Below are 18491 nucleotides of genomic sequence, written 5' to 3'. Positions count from 1 at the left end.
TTTCACTTTGTTTCATTCCAGCCATTTGGTAAATTCTAAAAAGTTCATTTTTTTCTCATTAATGTACACTCTGCACCCCATCTTGACTGAAAAAAAAAAACAGAAATGTAGAAATTTTTGCAAATTTATTAAAAAAGAAAAACTGAAATATCACATGGTCATAGGTATTCAGACCCTTTGCTCAGACACTCATATTTAAGTCACATGCGGTCCATTTCCTTGTGATCCTCCTTGAGATGGTTCTACTCCTTCATTGGAGTCCAGCTGTGTTTAATTAAACTGATAGGACTTGATTTAGAAAGGCACACACCTGTCTATATAAGACCTCACAGCTCACAGTGCATGTCAGACCAAATGAGAATAATGAGCTCAAAGGAACTGACCAAGGAGCTCAGAGACAGAATTGTGGCAAGGCACAGATCTGGCCAAGGTTATAAAAGAATTTCTGCATTACTCAAGGTTCCTAAGAGCACAGTGGCCTCCATAATCCATAAATGGAAGAAGTTTGGGACCACCAGAAGTCTTCCTAGACCTGGCCGTCCAGCCAAACTGAGCAATCGTGGGAGAAGAGCCTTGGTGAGAGAGGTAAAGAAGAACCCCAAGATCACTGTGGCTGAGCTCCAGAGATGCAGTAGGGAGATGGGAGAAAGTTCCACAAAATTAACTATCACTGCAGTCCTCCACCAGTCGGGCCTTTATGGCAGAGTGGCCCGACGGAAGCCTCTCCTCAGTGCAAGACATATGAAAGCCCGCATAGAGTTTGCTCAAAAACACATGAAGGACTGCCAGACTATGAGAAATAAGATTCTCTGGTCTGATGATTCGAAGATTGAACTTTTTGGTGATCATTCTAAGTGGTATGTGTGCAGAAAACCAGGCACTGCTCATCAGCTGCCCAATACAATCCCAACAGTGAAACATGGTGGTGGCAGCATCATGATATGGGGGTGTTTTTCAGCTGCGACGACTGGTTGCAATTGAAGGAAACATGAATGCGGCCAAGTACACAGATATCCTGGATGAAAACCTCTTTCAGAGTGCTCTGGACCTCAGACTTGGCCAAAGGTTCACCTTCCAACAAGACAATGACCCTAAGCATATAGCTAAAATAACAAAGGAGTGGCTTCAGAACAAATCTGTGACCATTCTTGACTGGCCCAGCCAGAGCCCTGACCTAAACCCAATTGAGAATCTCTGGAGAGACCTGAAAATGGCTGTCCACCAACGTTCACCATCCAACCTGATGGAACTGGAGAGGATCTGCAAGGAAGAATGGCCGAGGATCCCCAAATCCAGGTGTGAAAAACTTGTTGCATCATTCCCAAGAAGACTCATGGCTGTACTAGCTCAAAAGGGTGCTTCTACTCAATACTGAGCAAAGGGTCCGAATACTTATGACCATGTGATATTTCAGTTTTTCTTTTTTAATAAATTTGCAACCATTTCTGTAAGATGGGGTGCAGAGTGCACTTTAAGGAGAAAAAAAATGAACTTTTTAGACTTTACCAAATGGCTGCAATGAAACAAAGAGTGAAAAATTTAAAGGGGTCTGAATACTTACCATATCCACTGTACCTCCACAGCCAGGTGTCCTGCTGCAGCAAGCTACCACCCTGGCCAGGGGTTCTGCAGAGGTCCTTCTGCAAGCTACCCCCAGACCAGAGGTCATGCTGCTGCAAGCTACCTCCCCGGCCAGGGGTCCGGTTGCTGCAAGATTACCACCATATATGCAATAGGTAAAGTGGAATTTAAGGTGAACAGAGCATGACCTCTACAGGTGGTTTCCTTATAAAATACACTGACATATTAGCACCAGGGACATTTCGGTCCTGGAAAAATGCTCTCACAATAAACCTACCTTCTACTTTACTGCTTTTCTCTGTTTTTATAGATTTGTTGTTCGTTTCCACCTTTCTTTTGATCCTCTTCTTCCACCCTTTGCCTGTAATAGAAGACAAATGAAGACTGAGACTTGAAGGATTTAGTAACAGTAACAGGAGGTAATAAGACTCCGTATACAGGACTCTAAAGCTGTGTCATTTTCACTGCTCGAAAACCTGAAAAGGAACACGAAAATCACAAATCTGATCTCGAAAAACAAAAGGTTCAAGCTGAAGATCATTACAGATGTATAGTTAGGTCCAAAAATATTTGGACAGTGACAAGTTTTGGCATTTTAGTTGTTTACCAAAACAAATTCAAGATACAGTTATACACTGCTCAAAAAAATAAAGGGAACACTCAAATAACACATCCTAGATCTGAATGAATGAAATATTCTCATTGAATACTTTGTTCTGTACAAAGTTGAATGTGCTGACAACAAAATCACACAAAAATCACCAATGGAAATCACATTTATTAACCAATGGAGGCCTGGATTTGGAGTCACCCCCAAAATTAAAGTGGAAAAACACACTACAGGCTGATCCAACTTTGATGTAATGTCCTTAAAACAAGTCAAAATGAGGCTCAGTATTGTGTGTGGCCTCCACGTGCCTGTATGACCTCCCTACAACACCTGGGCATGCTCCTGATGAGGTTGTGGATGGTCTCCTGTGGGATCTCCTCCCAGACCTGGACTAAAGCATCCGCCAACTATTGGACAGTCTGTGGTGCAACGCGACGTTGGTGGATGGAGCGAGACATGATGTCCCAGATGTGCTCAATCGGATTCAGGTCTGGGGAATGGGCGGGCCAGTCCATAGCTTCAATGCCTTCATCTTGCAGGAACTGCTGACACACTCCAGCCACATGAGGTCTGAGGATCTCATCTCAGTACCTAATGGCAGTCAGGCTACCTCTGGCGAGCACATGGAGGGCTGTGCGGCCCTCCAAAGAAATGCCACCCCACACCATTCGTGACCCACTGCCAAGCCGGTCATGCTGAAGGATGTTGCAGGCAGCAGATCGCTCTCCACGGCGTCTCCAGACTCTGTCACATGTGCTCAGTGTGAACCTGCTTTCATCTGTGAAGAGCACAGGGCGCCAGTGGCGACTTTGCCAATCCTGGTATTCTGTGGCAAATGCCAAGCGTCCTGCACGGTGTTGGGCTGTGAGCACAACCCCCATCTGTGGACATCAGGCCCTTATACCACCCTCATGGAGTCGGTTTCTAACCGTTTGTGCAGACACATGGACATTTGTGGCCTGCTGGAGGTCATTTTGCAGGGCTCTGGCAGTGCTCCACCTGTTCCTCCTTGCATAAAGGTGGAGGTAGCGGTCCTGCTGCTGGGTTGTTGCCCTCCTATGGCCCCCTTCATGTCTCCTGGTGTACTGGCCTGTCTCCTGGTAGCGCCTCCAGCCTCTGGACACTAAGCTGACAGACACAGCAAACCTTCTTGCCACAGCTCGCATTGATGTGCCATCCTGGATGAGCTGCACTACCTGAGCAACTTCTGTGGGTCGTAGAGTTCGTCTCATGCTACCACGAGTGTGAAAGCACAACCAGCATTGAAAAGTGACCAAAACATCAGCCAGAAAGCATTGGTACTGAGATGTGGTCTGTGGTCCCCACCTGCAGAACCACGCCTTTATTGAGGGTGTCTTGATAATTGCCAATAATTTCCATCCATTGTCTATTCCATTTGCACAACAGCATGTGAAATTGATTGTCAATCAGTGTTGCTTCCTAAGTGGACAGTTTGTTTTCAAAGAAGTTTGCTTCACTTGGAGTCATATTCTGTTGTTTAAGTGTTCCCTTTATTTTTTTGAGCAGTGTATAATCAATATGGGCTTAATTTGCAGACTCTCAGCTTTAATTTTAGGGTATTCACATCCTAATTAGAGTAAGGGTTTAGAAATTACAGCTCCTTAATATGCAGATGCCTTTTTTTCACGAGAACAAATGTAATTGGACAATTATCTCAAAAGCTTTTGTAATGGGCTGCATGTGCTATTCCCTTGTTAATAAATCATTAATTAAGCAGGTGAAAGGTCTGGAGCTGATTCCAGGTATGATATTTACATTTGGAAGCTGTTGCTGTAAACCCACAACATGCGGTCACAGGAGCTTGCAATGGAAGTGAAAAAAAGAAGAAATCCATCAGAGAGACAGCAGAAATATTAGGATTGGCCAAATTAACAGTTTGGTACATTCTGCAAAAAAGGAGCGCACTGATGAGGTTGGGAACTCAAAAAGGCATGGCCATCCACGGAAGACAACAGTGGTGGGTGATCACAGAATCCTTTCCATGGTGAATAAAAACCCCTCAGCAACATCCACCCAAGTGAAGAACACTGTCCAGGAAGTAGGTGTTTCAATATCTAAGTCCATCATAAAGAGAAGACTTCATAAGAGCAAATACAGAGGGTTCACCACAAGGTGCAAACCATTAATCAGCCTTACAAATAGAAAGGCCATATTAGACACTGCCAAGGAAACATCTGAGGCAGCCGCCCAGTTCTGGAAAAGTATTCACAGGACAGATGAAACTAAGATCAACCTGCACCAGAATGATGGGAAGAAGAAAGTATGGAGAAGACTTGGAACAGCTCATGATCCAAAGCACAGCACATCCTCTGTAACACATGGTGGAGGCAGTGTGATGGCGCAGGCATGCATGACTTACAATGGTGCTGGGTCATTAGTGATTATTGATGATGTGACTGAAGACAGAAGCAGCCGGATGAATTCTGAAGTGTACAGGGCGACACTCTGCTCAGATTCAACCAAATGAAGCAAGGTTCATTGGACGGCGCTTCACAAGACAGATGGACAATGACCCAAAACATACTGTGAAAGCAAAGAAGTGGATTATTCTGCAATGGCCGAGTCATCACCAGATCTCAGCCCCATTTCGCAGCATTTCACAGGCTTAAGACAAAACGTAAGGCGGAAAGACCCACAAACAAGCAACAACTGAAGTCACTGCAGTAAAGGCGGCAAAGCATCACAAATGAAGAAACCCAGCGTTCGGTGAAGTCCATGGCTCACAGACTTCAGGCAGTCATTACCTGCACAAGATTCTCTACAGACTATTAAAAATTAACATTTTATTTATGATAAAGTTAATTTGTCCAATTACTTTTGAGCCCAAAATGAGGAGGCTTTGTAGAAAAATGGTTACAATTCATAAACGTTTCACAAGATATTTCTGTTCAACCCCTTTAATTAAATCTGAAAGTCTCCACTTCAATTGTATCTCAGTTATTTCATTTTAAATCCAAAATAGCGGCCTGCAGAGCTGAAATCACGAAGGTGCGGTCACTGTCTAAATATTTCTGACCTAGTTGTAAATGGTGTAACTTGTTATCAACACTCAATGGGAACCAAGACCAACTGAGGCTGTATTCCTGATCTTCCCCGAAATCAAATGGAAAACATTCAAGCTACAGGCGGATCCAATCTGTGTGAATTTCATCATAGCAACTCGTTATCTGTATGTATCCTGACATCCCATAATGTGATCAGCGGTGTATGTCCCCACATGTCTGTATGTATCCTGAGATCCCATAATGTGATCAGCATGAATGACACCACGTGTCTGTATATATCTGTATTTAAAAGTCTCCTCACCTGACGTGCTTAACACGTCACTCTCCGCAAGGAGAAATATTACCCCTAGATACCTGTATGTATCCTGACATCCCATAATGTGATCAGCAGTGTATGACCGCACATGTCTGTATGTATCCTGACATCCCATAATGTGATCAGTAGTGTGTATTTGTGCCATCTTGGAGGCACTGGACAACCTATGCCACCGGAATGGGCAGCAGATACTACCTTATCCTACATAGTGTCAAGGACACGAGCAAAAGGCAAAACTAGAGGAGTCAGTCAGGGAGGGAGGGTGAGGAGAGAGGACATGTCTGTGGCACCACCTGCACCCTTCCCTTTTGGGGCTGTCGTGCAGTTCCCTCCAGTCTCCTGTTAGGCCGGTGACAGTGGTTCACAATTCCTTCTGCCTCCAGGCTGCACAGACTGATAGGACTTGGCGTGATCACTGAGGCCAGACTCTCAGTAGTGCAGCCTCACTGATGTGTGACATAAACAAGACAAGATACAAACCTTGCATGAGTGGGAAGGAGCTGGAGGTCATTGGGCTGGTGGCTTCTGAAAAGACAAAATGCTATATGAGTTGAGCAATACACCATCACTGTCATTACTGAGGTCCATGGCTGTGGGCAGACACTACGTATGGCTGCAGATAGTGACTGCCGTCCTTTATTATCGAAGCATCTCTGTCCTTGCAGCTAGGAAAGACACGTCTATACAACTTCTTGGTGATAGCATGCAGTATGGGGTATATAGCACCTTTACAATTAGTTTATGACCCCATAAAGACACAAAGAGCAGGCAGTCCACCTACTAAGAGCTTACAATCCAGATCAGGTGCCACCATGAGCCATAAATCCTAATGTATGAGGCAGGAGCAGCTCGGCTATAACAATCCTGGGGTTTATTGGCAGGTGAGGAGTAAGACGGTGGCCACCAGTCCCCATGCATTGGCTAAGAACATCTAGAAGTTATAGATTAACTTTATTGACACGCGGGGCCTCCACCTGGCATCTGGTTTATACTAGACCTAGCTGTAGAGAGAATGTCCCTGATCTCCAAGGCTTTGGGTTATTATATTTCAGGTCATCTGAGCTGGGACAAGTGACCTCACTAACTAAACTGTGATCAATTATTAGAGCTCCACCTTGTGGCCATATCTGGTAGGTGTGGGGCATAATTGTGTAGCTCACCTTTCTGCCAATTGGTCATGTTGCCACCTCCTCCACTTCCGCCCACCATGTCAGACATGCCTGTGTGTGTTCGACAGGAGCCGGCTACAAGAAGTGTGTAAACGTGTATTACAGAGCGGCGGAAACTGCCCCAGACGGGAGTATAAAGAAACGCTGCAGCAGCCCCCTCCCCCCACACGTCAATATGAGGCCAGTCTCATGAGCATACCACAGATGAAAGTCTCAGCTCAACCGTGGGTCTAAGGACCTCGGCCGACCATGCCATAGGGTTCGGGGTTTACACCCGTAATACACCAGTCTGGTAGTCTCTGGTGTCACAATACTGAGTGCCAGCTGAACTTTGAATGCAGCTCTGGAGGTGACGATTCTGATATGAAGCTCTTACCACTGGAGTGTTGAGAATTGCTGTTGTTTTCCTCATAGTTATTGGGCTGCTTTTCTTCTACATCTTGGATGAATGTACTTTCTGAGAAAAAGAAGTACATTTACCCGTTAGTACACAGATGTCAGCATTTCGCGTCTCCTGATCGCCTCTTGGCCGGAGCATGGACATTATATTCTTGGAATAGAGTTCTCTTCAGTAAAAAATCCCACATCACCAGCCCATACATATTTGGGATTATTTTTTTCTACAGGTGTCTCCAGTCCCTTGTTTTTCTTTACACACATCACACCCCTTCCCCGTTGCAGAAAATAAAATATAGCTGCGGGTCTATTTAAAATTAGTAAGGGACGGCTTAAGTAACAATTCCCTAATCTTATAGTTATAAGGTCAGGTTAGGGGTGACAGCAAAAAACAAGTCTGCCGCCGCCAATAGGGGGAGCTCCTATAGAAGTTAATAATATATCTGTATGCATTTAGCGCCCCCTAGTGGTGGATGCAGAATTATATTATGTAGGGTATGAAATAAATGGGAAATTATGTCTGTTGGTGCTATGGGTGTCGCTCAAACTCTCCGAGCACTTCTGACTGGCTGAGAGGTGATGTGTTATCTGCAAACTGCACTCCTAGTACTTGTCCCCTGTAATATTTGCAATCCCCCCTCCAGAGCTCCGCTTATAGGTGTTCTGCCACTGATCCTTGTCGCCTGCACATTGCAGAAGGCGTCGCTGATGTCCTGTAAGGTGAGAAGGGGTTAATCACTATACTCACTGATAGGGGTGTGCAGAGCAACGTGCTCCTGGTACGGAGTGTAATACTTGTACTGCTTTCCGCAGAACTCGCACATGTAATTACCGGTCTCTGCAAAAAGAGGAGAAAAGTCCACATCACTGTGCTGAATCCAATGGAGAAATATCAGCCGGCGAGGACGGCATCATATCCTGCCATTAACAGGTCTACTATACTCCAGTCACAGCCAAGGCTGTTCCTACTGCAGCCACTGTGCACATTGACAGATACCCAAAAGGCGGCTTCTAAGGAGATAATGGACTTTGTCATCTTTACATATTCCCCACTGGCTTCTGGGACCCCAGTGATCACCGATAGTCTGTGGAAAAACCAACGCCAATTACCCTGTAGCGCCTCAAGAGGCGAAATGAGGCATCACAAGTCTATGTCATGGAAATGTCGTGTCCTCCAGAGAAAAGACTCCGGACAGACTAATAGAGAAGGTCCTGTCCTCTATGAACCATCAATATACGAAAAAGAGGTGATCCAATTGGGACCCCAAGAATAAAGAGCAGCTCCAGAGGGGACCCCACTACAGAGGGGAACCTTACTACAGGACCGCCCTGACTGTCCGCGCCTCTATTCCAATCAGGGTTTACACCTATGCCGCCACGATGGATCCCAGCTCTACAATAGGGCACAGATCAGACTGTTATAATGATACACTGATATGTTACAGGAAACTCCATTTCACAGAACTGGTGATGGGCAGAATAGGACACAGTTAGAATCTGACAAGTGAGCCGCACAGACGCACACGCAGAGGCAGCCGCAGCCGCACAGACGCAGAGGCAGCCGCACAGACGCAGAGGCAGCCGCACACACGCAGAGGCAGCCGCAGAGGCAGCCGCAGCCGCACACACGCAGAGGCAGCCACGGCCGCACACACGCAGAGGCAGCCGCACACACGCAGAGGCAGCCGCACACACGCAGAGGCAGCCGCAGCCGAACACACGCAGAGGCAGCCGCAGTCGCACACACGCAGAGGCAGCAGCAGCCGCACACACGCAGAGGGCTGCAGCCACACACACGCAGAGGCAGCTGCAGCCGCACACACGCAGAGGCAGCTGCAGCCGCACACACGCAGAGGCAGCTGCAGCCGCACACACGCAGAGGGCTGCAGCCACACACACGCAGAGGCAGCTGCAGCCGCACACACGCAGAGGCAGCTGCAGCCGCACACACGCAGAGGCAGCTGCAGCCGCACACACGCAGAGGCAGCTGCAGCCGCACACACGCAGAGGGCTGCAGCCACACACACACGCAGAGGGCTGAAGCCGCACAGACAGGCATCTGCAGCCGCAGTCACACAGACACACACAGAGGCTGCAGCCACACAAGAAATACACAGACAGGCATCTGCAGCGACACACACAGAGAGGCAGCCGCACAGACACACACATACAGAGGCAGCCGCACAGACACACACATACAGAGGCAGCCGCACAGACACACACATACAGAGGCAGCCGCACAGACACACACATACAGAGGCAGCCGCACAGACACACACATACAGAGGCAGCCGCACAGACACACACATACAGAGGCAGCCGCACAGACACACACATACAGAGGCAGCCGCACAGACACACACACACAGAGGCAGCTGCAGCCGCACAGACACACAGGGGCTGCAGCCACACAGACACACACAGAGTGGCTGCTGCAGCCGCACCGCCGCACCAGAGAAGCTGTAGCCGCACCAGAGAAGCTGCAATCGCACAGACGCAGAAGAGTAGCTGCAACCGCACCAGAGAAGCTGCAGCCGCGCAGCCGCACCAGAGAAGCTGCAGCCGCACAGACGCACCAGAGAAGCTGCAGCCGCACAGACGCACCAGAGAAGCTGCAGCCGCACCAGAGAAGCTGCAGCCGCGCAGCCGCACCAGAGAAGCTGCAGCCGCGCAGACGCACCAGAGAAGCTGCAGCCGCGCAGACGCACCAGAGAAGCTGCAGCCGCGCAGACGCACCAGAGAAGCTGCAGCCGCGCAGACGCACCAGAGAGGCTGCAGCCGCACAGACGCACCAGAGAAGCTGCAGCCGCACCAGAGAAGCTGCAGCCGCACCAGAGAAGCTGCAGCCGCACCAGAGAAGCTGCAGCCGCACAGACGCACCAGAGAAGCTGCAGCCGCACAGAGGCACCAGAGAAGCTGCAGCCGCACAGACGCACCAGAGAAGCTGCAGCCGCACAGACAAGCTGCAGCCGCACAGACGCACCAGAGAAGCTGCAGCCGCACAGAGGCACCAGAGAAGCTGCAGCCGCACAGACGCACCAGAGAAGCTGCAGCCGCACAGACGCACCAGAAAAGCTGCAGCCGCACAGAGGCACCAGAGAAGCTGCAGCCGCACAGAGGCACCAGAGAAGCTGCAGACGCACAGACGCACCAGAGAAGCTGCAGCCGCACAGACGCACCAGAGAAGCTGCAGCCGCACAGACGCACCAGAGAAGCTGCAGCCGCACAGACGCACCAGAGAAGCTGCAGCCGCACAGACGCACCAGAGAAGCTGCAGCCGCACAGACGCACCAGAGAAGCTGCAGCCGCACAGACGCACCAGAGAAGCTGCAGCCGCACAGACGCACCAGAGAAGCTGCAGCCGCACAGACGCACCAGAGAAGCTGCAGACGCACAGAGGCACCAGAGAAGCTGCAGACGCACAGACGCACCAGAGAAGCTGCAGCCGCACAGACGCACCAGAGAAGCTGCAGCCGCACAGACGCACCAGAGAAGCTGCAGCCGCACAGACGCACCAGAGAAGCTGCAGCCGCACAGACGCACCAGAGAAGCTGCAGCCGCACAGACGCACCAGAGAAGCTGCAGCCGCACAGACGCACCAGAGAAGCTGCAGCCGCACAGACGCACCAGAGAAGCTGCAGCCGCACAGAGGCACCAGAGAAGCTGCAGACGCACAGACGCACCAGAGAAGCTGCAGCCGCACAGACGCACCAGAGAAGCTGCAGCCGCACAGACGCACCAGAGAAGCTGCAGCCGCACAGACGCACCAGAGAAGCTGCAGCCGCACAGACGCACCAGAGAAGCTGCAGCCGCACAGACGCACCAGAGAAGCTGCAGCCGCACAGACGCACCAGAGAAGCTGCAGCCGCACAGAGGCACCAGAGAAGCTGCAGCCGCACAGACGCACCAGAGAAGCTGCAGCCGCACAGACGCACCAGAGAAGCTGCAGACGCACAGAGGCACCAGAGAAGCTGCAGACGCACAGACGCACCAGAGAAGCTGCAGCCGCACAGACGCACCAGAGAAGCTGCAGCCGCACAGACGCACCAGAGAAGCTGCAGCCGCAACCCGCTCTGTACTCTATACTAGTTCCTGTTGTACACTACATAGATTTAATAAAATTCTGGAGACTGAGGTGGAACCTAAACCATTATTGAGAACCTGCAGGTAGGACAAAAGTGAGAAAGATGCCATCTCGTCTAATTATATATATTACTATATGTAATACTAATTTACGATTAAAATAATCGTTATTGTTAGAAAATACATTGTAAATATATCCCATGATATTTAGGTAATTTTTGCCATGTTTATGGGTCAAATTTAATGGACAAGGCAGCTTGTGGAAAGAAGGATACCATTCATACAAATTAGTGGTGGTCCCCATCAATATCCCCTCTATTAGAATGCATCTCTTGCTCTAGAGGGTCCTACACTGGGTATAGAAGAAACAGTCTGCCGCTCAATCAATACTTTGGCTTAGGTTCATCTTCTATGGCAGTAGGAGGAGGGGAACTCTTAAAGTGATGTCATGAATTACTTAGCTTTTTAAACAAGAGTTGATGGTGGGTGGGGGTCGGTGTACAGATCAAATTTTACACACACGGAAAATGTACTATATATACATAACTTCTGGGGGAACACATCTTTTCCAGCAAACAGACCCCCTAATCCTAAAAAACCTTTATACAATAAATAGGGACAACATTTTAAAAATAAACCTAGCGGGAATGAATGGTGTAGACATGCAGATGGGAGGAGAGAGATATTCTAGAGATATCCCATATGTGAATCATACTTGGACCAAATCTGACACATGATTCTAGGTCCTCTTCTTTTGCGTCCCCTGACGTTACCATCATATGGATATAGGTGTCTAAAAAGGCAAAAAAAAGAACCATAAAAAAATAAAAAGAAACTGATGTTATATGATCTGAAGAAAAAAAAAATAGATAAAATACAGAATGAAGTGGACCATAAGTTACATAATCAAACCCATCCTCCCCCCTCACCTCTGAGTGCCCAGCAGCCTCATTTAGAGGGGTTGCCTCCTCACAAGGAGCATGTACACGGGGGCCTACAGCGCCAAAATACAGGCGTCCCTTCATATAGGCTTGTGCACTTCCACAAACGGCCAGAAGATGTCATCAGAGATGCTACTTTTATGCATTCCTGACATTACAATGTATCTCATATATTTATAGCTCTGGAACATTTTGCTTCATTTACATCAGTTACTTGTAATAATTGCATAAAATAAAGACCAATCTGTATTTAGTGACATGATGGGATCTGTTCACATTTTGCTCTGTTACTAATATAAGTGTAGTATTCTGCGGGTGTGCACTGAACGCTTAATGTATCTATAGGCCCCCATGCACTCGGCGCATGCAAAAAGAGTGTCCTTTAGTGTTGAGTAAAATGATTTGTTGGACCCTGGTCTGGAGTGCCACATCACTAGTCCATGGCCACAGGGGGAGGTCTGTGAACTACTTACTAGCTGTGGCCTCCTCTGATAAGTAGACGCCGCCATGTGTGTATCACACTGCTACCAGGACGTTGTGCCGGATCTACTGATCAAAAGAGGAGTTGGCGTGCCGGCAGGTAGGAGAAGACTTTCAGGGCTCCGGTCCGGCAGCCACAGACTACCCACTGGACCGGGGTCCTGCAAAGCTTTTTGATCAACTCTAGTGTCCTTTAGAAATAAATGATGGAGGTGAATTCACACGCGGTACATGTGGTGCAAAAATAACTGAAGATCCGTTCCATTCATCTAAATGGGGTACGGGGATTTCTGCCAACCTCTTTAAGGTGAGCTGATCTTATGGGAGCCATATGAGCGGATGAAGGGGTGAGCCTCTAACCACACACATATACCATGGCAGCGATGTAAAATGCGGCAACACGTGATACTAATGGGAAACAAGAGAGCTGCAACATGCAAGAAAAGACAAGACTTCTCCCAATTCCTGGTCTTCGTGCAGACGCTGGAGGGAGGGGTCCAAAATATAAGACATGTGCATCACTTGCCTTACTGCAATAATCAGATTTTTTTTCTATCGAGAGAAAAAAAAATGAAAAATTGCTGAATGTGTAATTTTCCTGCCTACCAGTACGGCCCTGAAACTAAATGTACAACTTTATTTTATGCTAATTAGTTAACGAAGGCAGAAATCCACCATCGAGAACAGTTTTCCAAAAACTCAGCTTCCAACATGCATAAAATGCTGAGTTTGTATAAAGACTCCATTACACCCTTCACATAAAGTAATCAGAAAATCAACCCATTGTATACGGCCGCACTGAACAAAAAAATGGTGACCGTAGGGATTTCTATTAATTCCTTAGGAGCAAAGGCAAAGAGATAAGCAGTGAAGAGCAGCAGCATAAACTATCTGCTGTTTACCGTCACCACTAGGGGGCAGACCTGTACTACAGGAGGGGCCTGTCTAGCAAAGGCTGCCAAGATGTGTGTGGTGTCCTAGGTCACTAGTCTGAGGCATTATATCCTCGGCAGTACGTATATGTTATATACAATAATGTTATTTAAAAGGGAACACCACAGAATTCATTCACTTACTAAAAATTCACACCCCTCAAATAAAGCAATTCAAGAACATTTAGTTGGGCTCAGGGACTCTGAGGCGGCAGAAGACCCTTCATTTTTAAGTTACAGCTCAGAGGTAACTATAGAAAGTCAGGAATTGGATGGATGTTCCCTTTAAGACATGGTTGATGCATATTGATGGGGTCCTCCAAAATGTATTGCTTAGGATTAGTATAGGCCATCGACAATAGGTCGGTGGGGGTCCGATCCTTATCTCCCAGTTTTCGATCTGCTGAATGGATTGCAACCCTACAGCGAGTGTCACCTTCCCTTGGTTGTTTATCAGCACAGCGCTGCACAAATAGTGGTGGCTGTACTTGGTATTACAGTTCAGACCTACTGAAATACCCGACACTGCACTTGATAAACAATGGAGGGGAGGTGACCTCACTGAAGGGCTGAAAAGTCAGAATCCCCCCAATCTGATATCTTACAGGACTGATAACACCTTTGATACGGACATTAAAGGGAACCTGTCAGCAGATAACTAAGGGCAGCAGGAAACTGATTTTATAGGGAGATATAAGTGATTCAGGCTCAGCTGGGAATGAACAAGCCAGAGAGCAGCCGCCCAGCACTGACTTCTACCTGACAGTAAAGCATAGTACTCTCGCACCATTTCATGCTGCCAACTTGCTGACAGTTTCCCTTTGCCACCTACCCTCTCTGCAGGTCTGTAGCACAGGGTTCCTACCTCTGAGAGATGGAGGCTGGGATACTTACCATCCACTGCATGCAAGTCTCTGTGCTCTTGGAAACAGCTGTAATATTTGTACTTTTTGCCACAGACGTCGCACGTGTAGCGAAAATTGTCTGCAAGAATGAAAATATGTCGGCTAGCACGTTCAGATGAATGAGCGGACGGCAACACAGCACGGGACACGTGGATGGGAGACACTAACGCCCCTTATCTAGCCAAGAGGATTTAATGTGGAGTCATGTAATGGGGGCAGACGGGCACAGTTTGCCAGAAATACCCATATCATCAATATATAACCCCACCCCGGCCTTACTGGCTGTCACCCGGCTCATTTATGAGGCATTATAATTTCTGCAATATGCAGGAGTGACACCTACCCACATGAGTACACACGGAATGACGTGAAGCAGACATGGCGGGAGCAGAGAGGAATGACGTCATATACTTAGAGTATTCCCATTTCCAAAATCCTATCCCAATACGTAGTAGGTGTAATAATAATAATATTAGCAAAAACCTCCAATTAGAAATGTAGTATAGTTTTTCTGATTCGCTATGTCTCTTTCCTCATGTGCAGGCATTGCAGGACCTTAGGTATCCATGGTTACGATGCCTGCACATGAGCAAAGACATAGCGAATCAGAAAAACTATACTATATTTTTAATTGGAGGCATTTGCTAATATTACTACACCCACTACATATTGGGATAGGATCTTGGAGATAGAAATACCCTTTAATATCTATGGTCTACGCTACTAGTGAGAACACAGTTTTTCATTGACTGAGACCTAGATTTTCTTTCACTATTGGCCATAAGGGCTTAGGGACATGGCTCCAAGGTGATGGGATCCATTAATGCAGATGGATAATCGTTTACTAATATGTTTTGAAGGGATTGTCCTAATATTATGTCAAAGGGAAGAACTGGTGAGGGATTCGGTCTTATTACCAGCTACAAACCAACCCAAAACTGACAATTTACCATAAAGTCATTCCACAGTTATCAAAATAACCCCAATTAAAGGGTTTCGTTCACCTTAATACCCATACCCTTGATCCATGGGGACTCTTACAGTTCACTAGAATGGCTGTGTCGTGTCCTCCATTTTAATAGAGGAGTGTGTGTGACCGCCCCAAAACCAAACAGCGAACAGCGAACACAGGACCTCTGTTCTCGTTACCAGTTGGGGGTCCCTATGGTGTTGATCATACATTTATCACCAAACATGATTACATAGGCCTTTTATGTCCAAACAGTTTGTAACCAGAATTGTGTCTTGCAATTGTTGTTTTTGGGATACAATACTGTATACCCTCCCATCTAGTGGATTGGCAGAACATTCTATAGGGTAAGGACATGTCCAAAAATAATAATGGGGTTAACACAAACATGACTATATGAGGTGGTTGTGAAAACGAGCTGCTGTGGACTATCTGAGAGCACTTAAAGGGGACCTGTCACTTGCCATAAATATACATTATTTTACCGGGTGTAAATGTCGCTGTTCTCCTGAATCCGGCGTTGTTTTTCTTTTCTTCCTGTGCCTCTCTGTTCCACAGATATGGCCTCCTTTTCCAAGAACACAAATCTAGTTTTATTAGAAAAGTGGGCGTGGTCCTCATCTGTTGTCTGTAGGCCTCTTCTTGAGGACCACGCCCACTTGTAGGAGACTAGATTTACATACAGAGAAGAGGAGGCTGTATCTCAGGAACGGAGAGGCGCAGGAACAAAAGAAAAACATCCTCGGATTCAGGAGAACAGCGGCATTTACACCAGAATAATAAATTCCACATTTCTGTCAAGTCACAGGTCCTCTTTAATAGGTCATAATACAGTAAAATATTATGATTGCTGGGAGTTCGACCAATGTATTGAACACCAACATGTACGGAAAGTCTAGCACGGCAGTTAAGGGTTCTCGGCAGTCAGATCACCAAGTATCTACCTTCAATAGTTCTCATCGGCCCATTCACTGTTCAGCTCCTATCAATTTTTACATCTAGATATACTCTACGTACTCTGCCTTACTTATAGCCTCATCTTGCATTAATCCTGAGTTATCAAACCTTTTCTTATCGAGCGCTGCATTCACAATTTAGAGCTGAAATCTCTCAGCATTCCCTGATTGCAGTTTTCTTGTGACTCACATTCTGGGGAGTGTCACTAGTCATTGTAGGAAAAACTAATTGCCATCTTCATTATAGGAGACAAGCTAAACTGTCGACTAGATGACTGTTTACAATGACAAAATAACAGAATTGTGAATACAGCTCTGGGAGTAATATGCAGAATTAAAATGCCCAAAACATTAAAAAGCAAAATACCAAATTGTAAATAAAACATATATGTTTCTAATTTAGTCAAATCCTAAATGTGTCCTGTTTTTAGTGCCCAAAATTCAGTTCTGTAAAAGGAGGACGACCATACTTACCTACCACCTGAAAGTACAGCCCAGCAATCACACAGCAAGACTAGTAATATACATTTTATGTATAATGCACCAGCATAAGACATTCATATGAACTTCAGAACCATAAAGTGATCCGTGAAAAAGATCTAATATGGTACTGGAAGCAGCAAGTGGGAACGTGCCCCTTCGATATCAATGGGACTGACGGAGATAGCAGAGCACACGGCCTGTTTGCTTCCGTCACCCACATAGACACAGAATGGAGCGGCTCAGTGCACGCTCAACCATCACTCGCTGGGGTCATGTAGGAAGGAGGAACAGGGGTTAGGAAGCCCCATTCCAGTGAATAGTGGGGGTTCCATCAGTGTAACACTATAATCAGACATCTCTACCTTATCCTGTTGCCACAATATACCCATATACAGTCATGGCCAAAAGTGTCGGCACCCTTGAAATTGTTCCAGAAAATGAAGGTTTTCTCCCAGAAAATTATTGCAATTAAACATGTTTTGTTATACACATGTTTATTTCCTTGGTGTGTATTTTAACAACACAAAAAAAACAGAGAAACAAAGGCAAATTGGACATAATTTCACACAAAAACCCCAAAACGGGCCAAACAAAATTGTTGGCACCTTGCCAAAATTGGGTGTAAACAATTTTGTTTCAAGCATGTGATGCTTATTCAAACTCACCTGTGGCAAGTAACAGATGTGGGGAAAATGAGAATCACACCTGATACCAGATAAAAAGGGGAGAAGTTGACTTCGTCTCTGCATTGTGTGTCTGTGTGTGCCACACTAAGCATGGAGAACAAAAAGAGGAGACGAGAACTGTCTGAGGACTTGAGAACCAAAATTGTTGAACAATATCAACAATCTGAAGGTTACAAGTCCATCTCCAGAGATCTTGATGTTCCTTTGTCCACGGTGCGCAACATAATCAAGAAGGTTACAACCCATGGCACTGTAGCTAATCTCCCTGGACGTGGACGGCAGAGAAAAATTGGTGAAAGGTTGCAATGCAGGATAGTCCGGATGGTGGATAAGGAGCCCCAATCAAGCTACAAAGAAATTCAAGCTGTCCTGCAGGTTCAGGGTGCATCAGTGCTCAAAGATGTTTTGGGGTTGTTTTGCTGCCTCTGGCACTGGGTGCCTTGACTGTGTGCAAGGCATCATGAAATCTGAAGACTATCAAAGGATTTTTGGGTTGCAATGTAGTGACCAGTGTCAGAAAGCTGGGTTTGCGTCCTAGGTCATGGGTCTTTCAGCAGGATAATGACCCCAAACATACTTCAAGAAGCCCCCAGAAATGGATGGAAACAAAGCGCTGGAGAGTTCTGAAGTGGCAGCAATGAGTCCGGATCTAAATCCCATGATCACCTGTGGAGAGATCTGAAAATTACTGTTGGGAGAAGACATCTTCATATAAGAGACCTGGAGCAGTTTGCAAAAGAAGAGCCCAAAATGCCAGCTGAGAATTGTAAGAAGCTGCTGATGGATATAGGAAGCGACTGATTGCAGTTATTTATTCCAAAGGCTGTGCAACCAAATACTAAGTTCAGGGTGCCAACAATTTAACACATGTCCAATTCGCCGTTTTCTTCTGTTATATTGTGTTGTTCCAATACAGACAAAGGAAATAAACACGTGTATAACAAAACATGTGTAATT

At 46.7% G+C, this 18491-nt stretch overlaps 1 protein-coding gene across 9 annotated transcripts in view; it reads right to left on the bottom strand.

Moving 5' to 3' along the window:
* Nucleotides 1-18491, bottom strand: part of ZNF618 (zinc finger protein 618) — a 75525-nt gene that overhangs the window by 12765 nt on the left and 44269 nt on the right. For 6 of the 9 annotated variants that reach the window (XM_073640462.1, XM_073640466.1, XM_073640467.1 and 3 more), the window contains 7 exons: nt 14429-14518; nt 11897-11974; nt 7847-7936; nt 7079-7159; nt 6694-6777; nt 6014-6058; nt 1859-1942 (listed from right to left, as the gene is read on the bottom strand). In XM_073640462.1, coding sequence (XP_073496563.1) covers nt 1859-1942; nt 6014-6058; nt 6694-6777; nt 7079-7159; nt 7847-7936; nt 11897-11974; nt 14429-14518 — 552 coding nt within the window. The remainder of the gene's footprint in view (nt 1-1858; nt 1943-6013; nt 6059-6693; nt 6778-7078; nt 7160-7846; nt 7937-11896; nt 11975-14428; nt 14519-18491) is intronic. The other 3 variants (XM_073640469.1, XM_073640470.1, XM_073640471.1) reach the window with 3 other exon arrangements.

The sequence above is a fragment of the Phyllobates terribilis genome, unplaced genomic scaffold, assembly GCF_046119375.1.
Source record: "Phyllobates terribilis strain yellow unplaced genomic scaffold, ASM4611937v1 Scaffold_7__3_contigs__length_470593459, whole genome shotgun sequence".
NCBI classification, from domain to species: domain Eukaryota; kingdom Metazoa; phylum Chordata; class Amphibia; order Anura; family Dendrobatidae; genus Phyllobates; species Phyllobates terribilis.
This window is presented reverse-complemented; position numbering and strand designations above follow the sequence as displayed.